Source organism: Pempheris klunzingeri, chromosome 13, assembly GCF_042242105.1.
Source record: "Pempheris klunzingeri isolate RE-2024b chromosome 13, fPemKlu1.hap1, whole genome shotgun sequence".
Classification (NCBI taxonomy): Eukaryota; Metazoa; Chordata; class Actinopteri; order Acropomatiformes; family Pempheridae; genus Pempheris; species Pempheris klunzingeri.
This window is the reverse complement of record NC_092024.1, coordinates 22167693-22179257: the sequence shown is the minus strand read 5'-3', so window position 1 is coordinate 22179257 and position 11565 is coordinate 22167693. Positions and strand designations below refer to the sequence as shown.

The 11565-nt window shown below is 41.0% G+C and overlaps 1 protein-coding gene across 1 annotated transcript; it reads left to right on the top strand.

The window, feature by feature from the left end:
* Nucleotides 1-2074: 2074 nt before the first annotated feature.
* foxi2 (forkhead box I2) lies at nucleotides 2075-4240 on the top strand. Its single transcript, XM_070842890.1, has 2 exons — nucleotides 2075-2681; nucleotides 3642-4240. The coding sequence occupies exons 1-2, from the start codon at nucleotides 2075-2077 to the stop codon at nucleotides 4238-4240; spliced, it is 1206 nt and encodes a 401-aa protein (XP_070698991.1).
* Nucleotides 4241-11565: the final 7325 nt, after the last annotated feature.

Genomic DNA, 11565 nt, shown 5'->3' with positions numbered 1-11565 from the left:
GAAATGACAGTAAATGAGACTCTACTATACTGTTCTGGTGTTACAGTAGTTTGGTACATGATTCACTTGTAAAATGTTCTTTAGCTTGTTTCTCTACCACATAACACTGATTCCCTCTGATGAATTTGCCTTTTAGCGAGCAGCTCCTCTAGGAAAAATAAGAAATGCCTTGATGTGGAGATCAAAATCAAATGCCTGAATTTTCTCCAGACACCTTAATTAGCCACAAAGCCAAGTTTTAAACTCTTCAAAGAAACTGATTTGTTATCTCTGGCCTAAGGATACGCAACAATATGAGCATGTCTGGATTGTCAGTTTACAATATGAATGCATGTAATTGAATTGCACCCTTTAGTATTAAATGCACATTAACAAAAACAAGTTCTCTTTGGGAGGCATCACAGATTATGATGCTTCAGCTTCACGTTGCACATGTTTATTAGCGTGTTAGCGCATGAATACGTTTACAAGACTACAAATGTCAGGGCCAGTGTGAGGGTTAGAACAATGAATCAGGTAAAGGATGCAAGTTGTTTGTGCTCTTCCGTCTTTGTGAGGACAGAAATGAGCTTCAGACCTAGAGAGTGAGGACACAGAGCTGTCCAAGGGAGTGAGAACTGGTTTTAGGGTTAACGTTAGTGTCACAGTTGGAGTCAGTGAAGAACTGAGACACTCAAGAATCACATCAGTGACGTCCCTCAGCTGAAGCCCTCTAATACACACACATATATATATATATATATATATATATATATATATATATATATATATATATATATATATATATATATATACTGTACTGATGACAAAGGTAAAAAATAAAAATTAAATTGTAAATATGCAATTCACTCATTATAAAATGTTAGCAGTCATTAAACATACTAAGTGCTGCCTATTATTTGTTTGAGAGCAGAAATAATCGATGAGGTAATTATCTGCAGTCAGATTAATTTGAACTAGATTTTCATGTTGTAGTCTGGGTGGATAAGATCAATTATTAATCATGCATTATTTCTGGTTAATTGTGTTTAATGGTCTATTAGGACTCCAGAGTGGCTCAGAGTTACAAAGACCAACTTTTACATAGTGATCAATTAAAAATGTGATTTTTCTGTCACACACAGTTATTTTGGAATTGCTTGATAAATGTACATTACAATATGACAACGTGGGAAAATAATATGAATGATGATGATTTTTCTTTTACTACCACACTTTGACCACCACGTCAGTTTGGTTCAGTTTAATGAGCCCACTTTTTATTTTCTCCCTCTGTGATTCTTCATTGTATAAATGATGACAGCAAAACAGTCGGTGCAACATTTTTCTCTCTCAAAGACAATCATCACACTGAGGGAAGTGTCTGGCAATATAATATTACAAATATGGAAAAACTAGGCAGCTATTTTGCCTTTAATAAAGGTTGTAATCGACATTATTTAGGCGGAAAACATTAAGTTAATATTGGAAGGATCATTATTGTTATCAGTAATTTGCTAAATCACCCACTAAACGACCAATCTGCTTTTGAAGCCATTGAAACAAAACCTGTTATTAATTATAATTATTTATCAATTATTGATTTACCAAAATAAGAGTAATTCCACGATGAAAATACGGCAAAATATAAAAAAGTGCAATTTTCTATTATCATCTAGACAGTTCAAAGTTCCCCAGGTGTTGCTAAAAGTTACTGCTGCAGTCTGAGTCAGGTTTGTTGTTTGTGGCCTGAGGTTAAATAATCACAGCCTCCGTCCCTCTGAGAAAATGTGAACCCAGCAGCAGTCTGATGTGTCTCTCCAGGAGGTTTTGCCAGGGGAAACATTTGGGAACCACTGACCCACTCTCTGTTAAATGAAGTAGAACATGACCACACCCCTTGTTGCTGAGTGTGTGTCTATTGGCTGATGGGAATTATCTGGTGTCTAGATGTGGCTGCTGTCAAGCGTTTAGGCTGTTAAAACTCCCCAAACTCCTCCATCCTCTCCGACACTTGTTGCTGCTGCCTGCGCACCACCGGGAGAGGCCACCTGAACCGCTTCAGCATTTCCTTTGGGATTTCCCGCGGGGAGTGATGAACTCCATCGACCCTCAGTCCCATCACCAGCACCAGCACCACACCTCCCCTACCGTCGGCTCTCTCCCACCCAAAGGCGCCCAGGAGGCCCCGGACATGGCCGCTGTCTACTGCGACAACTTCAGCAGCATGTACCACCAGCAGAGCCTCCAGGGCGCACAGAGACCCGCCGGCTACGGCCTCGGAGATTACGCATCGTCTCCAAACCCGTACCTGTGGCTCAACGGGCCCGGCGTCAACTCCTCCGCGTCCTACCTGCACGGCAACAACCCGGCGTCGTTCATCCCGCCCTCCTACGGCTCGCAGCGGCAGTTCATAACAAACTCACCTGGATTTGGAGGGCCCGACCTGGGCTGGCTGTCCATCGCCAGCCAGGAGGAGCTGCTGAAGCTGGTCCGGCCGCCGTACTCCTACTCTGCGCTCATAGCCATGGCCATCCAGAACGCACACGAGAAGAAGCTGACCCTGAGCCAGATTTACCAGTACGTCGCCGACAATTTCCCTTTTTATAAGAAGAGCAAAGCCGGCTGGCAGAACTCGATCCGGCACAACCTGTCTCTGAACGACTGCTTCAAGAAAGTCCCGAGGGACGAGGACGATCCAGGTACCGTGAACGCACCAGGGGAAATGTTTATTAGAAATGATGTATGTGGCATTTAGGTGCACTTTACTCACCTGGAAGCCTGAAGTCTGTGTTCACAGACACAGCTCCTTAAGTCCTTAAAACGTAGAGAGGAAAATAAACGTTATATGATAGAGATAGTGAATAGATTTAATTATATGTGTGGTCACATAAGTTTTAATCAACTCTAAACCACAAAGAAATATCTCTAAAAATCCTAACGTGACACTAGACAATGCTGTTTAGTAATATTATCATTTATTCTAAGATCAACAAGTTATTTAAATATGAGATACAGGAGCAGCTGTTCAGTAAAACACTGCAGTAATAACACATCAGAGGTTCAAGGTTCAGAGGTTAATAGAGAAATCCCAATAGATTCATAGAACTTCAGTAATTCAGAAGAAATTTGGAACAATCCAATATAACAACAGGAGGCGATTAAAGGCTGTCTATCAAGTAGGATAGATGTATTTCATTTTCCCAGAAATATTGACTATTACAGCATCTTTTCTCTAATAGAGTGGAATGTCATTTTTAATCCTCACCTGTACTCCAGTCTAGACGAGAACGATCAGCTCAGGAAACGTCTTATTTATTATTGTTTCTCTTAAAGTGCAGAGAGTCCAGTGCGTCAGGTATTGCTCTAAACTGGCTTCCAGGAAACCGACAGAAATATGAGACAAATGATAACAACTTGTTTGAAAATATGGGATAAAAGTTTGCTCTGACAGTTTGCTGAAATTGTCTTCCAGTGTGTTGATTTGTTGAATCTCACCAAGACAGGAAGAGGCTGAAGATGTTACGTAAAAATAAATTGTGTAATTAATTTAAACTGTATAATTTGACATATTAGGTCCCACAACTTCCATCAGGCAAAGCTTCAGTCAGCCAAAACTGAGTCCAGCTCTAATGTGTTATGTGTCTCATCTTCACTTACAGGGAAAGGAAACTACTGGACGTTGGACCCAAACTGTGAAAAGATGTTTGACAACGGAAACTTTCGCAGGAAAAGGAAAAGACGGTCAGATCCGAGCAGCACAGGTGGAGCAACGGCAGCGGCGGCGGCAGCAGCGGGGGCCACCAAGGTGGAGGACGGCAGGCCGGCGGTGGCCGCCCCCCTGAAGCCCTCAGACAGTCCTCAGCTCCTCGGGCCGTCCTCACCAGAGATGGAGGCGATGACCGAGAACCACAAGAGCTCGTCGTCGTCTTCCCCGCCCGGACTGGCCTCGGCTGCTCCTTGTTTTAATAACTTTTACAGCAGCATGTCGACGCTCAGCTCAGGGGCCCCCAGCCGGCAGGGGTCCCTGGGACTGGTGAACGAGCTGTCGAACAGGAACATTACAGCCCTGAGCCCGTACCACCTCAACCACGGCGGGCAGGACACGGTGCCGTCAGAGCACGGCGACGGCTTGCATTTCAACCGTGGAGTGTACTACAACACGTTTGGCAGTGGGCAGAGCGGACAGTTCAACAGTCACTTCTACAACAGCTTCAGTGTAAACAGTCTGATCTATCCCAGGGAAGGGACAGAGCTATAGGGGCTGATTTACCACAACTTCACACTGTTTTAGGGACTTGCTGCGCGGTGAATCCCACCGAAGCGCACACAGAAACACAGGTGCATACGTACAGCAGAGAGATCAGAGTGCAGGCTGGGTAGCAGCGTCTCTGCATCTTGAACACAACGCGTCACTGATCAGTTCACCGAAGACACTAGAGAACTAGAGAGAATATTATAGGTAAAGTTGATTCAACTTGACAAGCACTCAAACTGTGGAGACAACAGCAGCAGCAAAAAAAAGAAGCACTTATCTGTTTTCATTTTTCTCTTATTTTCACTTTTCTCTCTTTTTATTACTATATCAAAGCTCCTGCTTTGCTCCTAAAGCTAAAATATACTCGCACAGTAAGACCACCACCGAACACTCTGTGTCTTTTGTCATATTTTAAACACCTGTTTTCCATTTTTGGCAGTTTCAGCTGAAACTCTCCCTATTTTTATGTTCAAACCCAGTCTGTCACGTGTAAGATGTAAATGTACCTTTTAATTTTTTTTTTTTTTGCCAAATCTTGTCCATATTTCTTCGGAGCAGCCAAATTCTTAACAGTTGATACGCTTGTTGAAACTGTTTATTCATAATCAACTCAAATCTGCCAAAGTTGCCTTTGTGACGCCGCCGTTACCTCAAAACGACAATCACATGAGACATAAGTACCCTGCTATGAAGGGCTTACCTGTATATTTAGACAGTTTCCAAATGCAGTAACAATTAATCTCATACAAATATGATCCGACACAGGGCTTGCCTTATTTTTATATCCTCCATGTTGACTGAAACCACAACACTAGGGCTCGTGTACATACATGTGGACTTTATAAATGTGTATTTTTGTAAATTATGAAGATAGTTTGTGACTATTTATGCTATTTATGCTAATAGGCATTGTTTTCTACTGTTGTCTGAACATAGTTTGATTAAAGCAGAAATGAATGATATTAGCTTACAAGATTTGCCGAAACCAGTATCACTAAAACCCAGATGTCATAAAAAAAATATATATATATATATATATATATATATATATTAAAAACTATATGCTATATCATGGTTTCTCTCAGGATTCAGTGTGACAATCATTGAATGGCTTTTGTATCTGTTATTGTCTTTTTTATCTTTTATAGTACATACAGCTTACAGGCAGTTTCAACTGTGACTATTAATAAATATCCTGTGGTCTCTATTGTATTGTCATGCATCATTTTCAAATAGGGCATCGCTGTATTCAGGGCTTCATTATCATTTGAATGCATAGCCATACATCTACTTTAATATCGTATTTAATTACTTCTACTCCATTTCAGCTCAATGCAGCCTCATGCCATTTAAAAACAACAGCAACCTGCAGCCGGCCGTCAGTGTCGCTGTGTTCCTGCAGGACTTTACTGTGAGCAAGTTAGTTCTGCAAACTTAGTGACCCTCTTCTGTAGAAACTCATTATTTTCAGACATATATATATAATTTATGTGGCTTTAACATGCTTTGTCTGGTCCACTATTAGTGCGTTTTTATTGCAAAGCTCTGCACTAGGATGCAAGTCAGACAGCAGATTCTAAATTTAAACTTAAATCCCTCAATGTTACACATCCATCATTAGCTTTTTGGTTTCTCACTCTTTCCAGCACCAATTTTTACTTTTAATGGCGCTGATTTTAAGATCAAGGTCACGTCCAACTAAAACAAAGTTAATCTCGAAGCTCGTCTCTTTTATACTATCAAGTCATCGTCTCCTCCTGTCGTATTAGAGTTCAAGCGGTGATGTTATTTCTAGTTTACAGTCTAGTTGCTGAGCAATGTGTAAAGATTAATTTCCACTTTGTCCAGCTTTGTTTTCTGTTGCTGAGAAGAAGAAGCGTCGTCCACTTGCACGAGTCACTGACACCTGACAGAGAGAAGATCAAAAAAGAAGCTGAAGAATAAAATATACATCACTGCGGTTTTTTAATGAACACAAGCAGCTTTTGCTGTAATGGTTTGTGTCACAGTTGAGTAATTTCCCTGTAATTTCGTAGGAAGTGTCCCTGAAGGAACTTTGTAATTTGGTGCAAATCATCGTCAAACGGAGGGCAGCATGCAGTTTGACACCTCCAGTGATTTACATGCTTCATTCATTGGAATTTCCCACAATATCACGCAGCCTTTTTAGTTAGTGCGAAGGTTTACCTGCAAAAATGTAAAATTATTCTACAGGAAAGTGGATTTAAATGCAACTCTTCTTTAAAGAGAATCACTATTTTCTCAGATCAGATCTATTTCACCCACAGTTCTGAATTAATTCTATTTATAACGATGAATTTATTGATGCATTACAGCAGAACAAGAAGATAAAAGAATCACAGTTTTTATTTCTTTATCAGAAATATCTTACTCAGCAGATCACATCCTCTCAGAAATGCTAAATGTTTTAAAACGTCCTCTACTCTTCTCACAATATACAAACTATTCACAGTATCGTCACACTTTTCTAAATGTTTTTTTTGTTGATCCTGTCTGAAAAAAGATGACAGCTGATGTTCTCCAACATGTCCTGCAGTGCTCCAGGCAGAGACGAGCTGTGCAGGGAGAAACTTCGGCACAAATCAAGGAAGTTCAAGTCTGGAGTCCAGCCAAGCTGCCTGCAAAGGCAACGCAGTTGACAGACGTCTTGATTCAGAAAACAAAACAATAGACCCATTGTCCTCGGCCCTTCACGCCAATCCCCATGTATCAATTAGGGACTCTGTGAAGAGAAGTGAAGATTTCCCCCTTAGAACTGACAAGGTTTAAGCATCTCCTTTGTCTCCATTCTCCAGCAGTGTTTGCCCCAAATTGAGAGGAGGCCATATTGCTTTGTTCCAACTAAGAAACGACGCATCAAGAAATTCCCTCTGCAAATATTTGCCACCCATGGTGCAGATTAGGGACAATGATTTGATAATTTATCTAGTTTTCACTGTTTGGGATTCACACCACGCATGTGTTCAAGTTACTTCAGAGTTATGCCATGTAATTGATATGATAGTAGCCTACTGTCCATCTCAGCCCGCAGTGAAAGAGTGTAGTTAAGAGAATAATTGGAAACTAAAATATCTGGTTAAAGTGTGGAAAACAGTTTTGAGGATCTAAATACAGTTGGAGGGTGAAACCATAGTGGTCACATGATAATTGCTGAAAGTGTTTTGTATCATATGATGCTCGTGTGTGGTCCATGTTTAGTTAATCATAATGTGACTTATTAATTAAGGCCTATGAATTTAGCCGTTAATACACTTCACAGTGTAAGACTCTTACTGCTGTGATATAATGCACAGAAACAATCCCCATTATTATTATTATTATTAATAATATTATCAAATTGTGGGTCTTATATGAGTGTTCTTGTCTGTGGGACGCTGCTCAGCTCTCTGATCAATCTGACCTCCCAGCTCTGACTATAGATGCCAGACTTGGTCTATATGCATTTCACAGGCTGGTTCAAAACTTTTCCACTCTGGCAGACGGCACCAATACTGTCTGGTGAATGAGGACCCCCACTGCCAAGTGTGAACTTCTCAATTAGAGGGGATCCACTGACCCGGGCTCTGTTTGATCACCTTTTTTTTGTGCCTGGAACATCAGGCACCCCATCCTAATTTGGCACCCACACAGCTCTATCGGGTGACATTTGAAAAGCGCTATTGTTGGTCCGGCTGGGAAGCAGGTTAAACGCGGCACCATTGGTGCTATTTCGTGGGGCGACTGTATACTGTAGGTTCATGTCCTAATATAACCCCTCAGGACCCCCAGCCCACATTGTTTCTCTGATAATGGACAAGGAACAGGTGATGCCTCGCTAATGAGAAACATCTTAGGGGACCTCAGAGAGCAAATGTTTGGTCTTGTCGGCATTTTCCACGTGAAGGGCTGGGGCACAACTTCAGTATTCTCTGACTGAGAAGTTAAATAGGGACAGCAGACTGATGTGGTTGTGTGTTGTGTCAGTCTAGTGGCTCATTTCAGGACACAGGCATCAGTTAAACTAGAGCAAACTAGATTTTCAACAAAGTTTGAAAATGCTTTGATTATGCACAGATCATTACAGCCAGTATGTGTGGAAGGTACCGAGCAAAGCAGTAAAAATAGTGTCTAAATTGTGGTTAAAAAAAAATCTCATTTTGAACTAATTAAATATATACATGAAGGCAAACTTTTCATCTTGATGGTTCCTAATGAGGCATGAGGTGAACTTTACAGCTCAGAGGCTTTAATCTGTGAGATAGCTGTAAAGCAATAATAGATAAAATAGTTAACACTGGTGAAAAGTGGAAAAACAGTCTGAGATTCACTGTTAACTTTTAATTTGTCACATCCTGTTGGTGTGTGACCCTGACTGACTCTCAGGTGTCTCACCTGGGAGGAATGGGATGATCTTCTGCAGCAAGACAAGATAAGATAAAATAAGATAAGATAAGATATTCCTTTATCAGTCCCACAACGGGGAAATGTACAGACACGAGGAGACATAAAAGAATGATGTATTTTTTATGATTTTTTAATGATGGGTCATTAACCCCTCTTTGTCTCTGCATGTTTTCAGTCTTGATGTTCATAAAGCAACTATGCCTTAGTAAAGGTTTTAAATACCCTCACAGAGGATGTTTTAGATCACAAAAGTTTTTACTAATAGATATTTCAATTAAATTTGTGCAATATGTCTGAAAACAGTGAAAATACAAGAAATAAAACAGACACGTTGTACTTGAAGTAGCACTCAGTTCCTTTTCTTTAATAAAAATAATATTATCAGCAAAATGGTACTCAATTGAGAAAAATGGCTCCTGAGTCTAATAGTATTAATAATTACATACTTGGACTATTATTATTATTATTAGTAAGTAAATAAAAGTAGCTCAGTAATTGTGTGAATGTACTTACTTTGCATGGTTTTGAAATGTGTTGCCCATGTATCGCTCCATGATAATAAAAAAAAAAAAAAAGAAAAGTGGAAGTGAAAATGTCAACATCTGCATCTTACAGGGAATGTTTTACGTCTGACCAGTTCGTGAGCTCTGCTGTTCAGTTTGCCAGCCTCTGGTAGCTTAGCTGCACGTAAACTGTTAAAACAAAAGAAAACAGTAAAGAAGTGGAGGAATGAGAGTGGGGGTGTGTTTAGGAAAACATCTTGATGGGATGTGTCCGGGAAGGAGGTTGAGGTGGGGGAACGGGGCGGGGAGGGTTGATCGCGGGGTGGCTTGGGGGGGTCCTGAGTATGATTTGATCCTGGAAGGCTCAATTAAGTGGTTCGTTTACCCCTCGTGTGGAGCTGGTGAATTGGAGCCAGGTCAGCTCCGGGTTGAGGTGTTGTTCATTATTTTTCCGCCTGTCGGATCCCATGAGCGGCCGCTGGAGACGGTGGCTGCTCGGCGGCCGAGGAGCAAAGGGCCTGCCGGTGGGGTACGTCAAACACACTCAAAGCCTCTCCCCTTGCCTGGGGGATTATGATCAACAAAGCATGTCCCACACCTGCACCGGCCAGCACAATGGAAACTCCGCGGGCCAATGGAGACGCAGAGAGAGAGCAGTTATTAGAGTCCCCTACCAATGAAATGGATTACATTAACCCCTTCTGTTAAGCTTAAACATCGAACTGACAGACTCCACATCCCATTGAGAAAAAAATCACAGTAACACTTTGGTACAACAGCTTTATTCTGGTTTAACCATCAGATGGGAAGTATTGTGTCTCCACTGTTAAACTGTGAGATGACTGGATGAAAAGCTGTGGGAACACTTTGGCAGGCTTCGCTAACAGTACTTATTGTTGACTGCACAAACTACTGATACAAATAAGTAAGAGAATTAGTTAAGAATAAAACAGATGGCAGCTTTAGAGGTTTCAAGGCAATGGTTCAGTTTTTAATTTAGAGCAAGAGACAGCCAGCAACATATGAGCGTGACCTACAAGGTCTGCTCAGTGTGCGAGGGAGGAGTACATGACTGTCCAGCCATGAAGAGCTCTGCTGGTAATCATAGCGTCTTAAAGTCATACTCCATCCAAAAGTACTTTGTTACAGCGAAAGCGGCTGAAAAGTTTTGTCGTTGGAGCTGTTTGGGAGCCCAGCCGAACGGGATCGAGGGAAACGGTTTTTATTGTGAGAAAAAGAGCATAAAAACTTGTCAAATAATCTCTACAGCATACGACTTTACCGCTGTCCCTCAGCAAGATCACTATGGTCCAAGATCCACACTTTTGCCAAATTACAGTGTGGTTAATTACACTTTAGCTTCAGTCCTCACACATGGCCCTGCCACGTTGGTGTGCACACACACTGATTGGTTTGTTCAATTAAGAACCAAGTTTTAGTCTTTTATTTTGGTTTTTGACTTCTGTTTTAGTTTAGTTTAGTGCATAAGTAGTTTTATTTGAAGAGTTGGACAGTTTTAGTTTAGTTTAATACATAAGTAGTTTTATTTTTATTCTGAAGAGCCAGTTTAAGTTTAGTTTTAGTTTTCCAAGTATCACGAGGAACGCCTTGATTAATTGTAGCTGAAAAATGAAAGGATGAAAGGATGAATTGAGGAAAGGCACTCCTCAACCTCCAGGAATTTAGTCTAAAAGGTTCAGCAGCCAAATTCACAACTTTAAATCATTTATAGATGAAAAGCCAAGTCAATAATCATGGTCAATGATGAGTAAGTACAACTGATCTGCAGTAACGTTGTCCAGGAAACTTCTTAGCTGAACTATTGTGTTTGGATTTGTCATATTTTTGTTGCTGATTATGTCAGCAGATTAGATTAGAAAGGTCACCTTCTGACACCTTGGCAGCTAAATTTAGCTGTTAAGCAAAGCGCTATAAATACCAGTGCATGATGCTCTATTGCAGCATAATGCATCCATCAGACGATCGCCTGTCTGGCCTGTCTGCTGGACTTTAGCCTAAATTATTTGCTGCATCAAAGCTCCCATTTGCCTGGCTGTTTAGCTGTCAGCAGAGTGAAAGTGTCAGAACTATTCATCATAGATAGATGACGCACAGATAGATAGATAAATAAATAGATAGTGTGGTGAAGATAATGTGCTTAAATGTAGAACGTTTTATATGCAGTGACTATTAACACACTCCCTCCTGACATTGGACAAACTATTACATTAAAACACTCTGCACTGAATATGCAAACAGAGAAGAAAGAAAAGTGCATCAATCAGTTCCCCTGGTCATGGTGGTCATGGTGGTCATGGTGGTGTGGAGACGCTAGCTCGTTAGCTAACCCACAGACACGTCTGTCTCTATGGCTGTACTTCCTTTAACCCTGTCTACGGTGCTTCACTGTTCACAGTTTAA

Bases quoted from the DNA above. Each gene is read 5' to 3' on its own strand.
- foxi2 (XM_070842890.1), top strand. From the start codon at position 2,075: ATGAACTCCATCGACCCTCAGTCCCATCACCAGCACCAGCACCACACC. The intron at 2,682-3,641 runs GTACCGTGAACG...CTTCACTTACAG, and splicing joins GAGGGACGAGGACGATCCAG to GGAAAGGAAACTACTGGACG.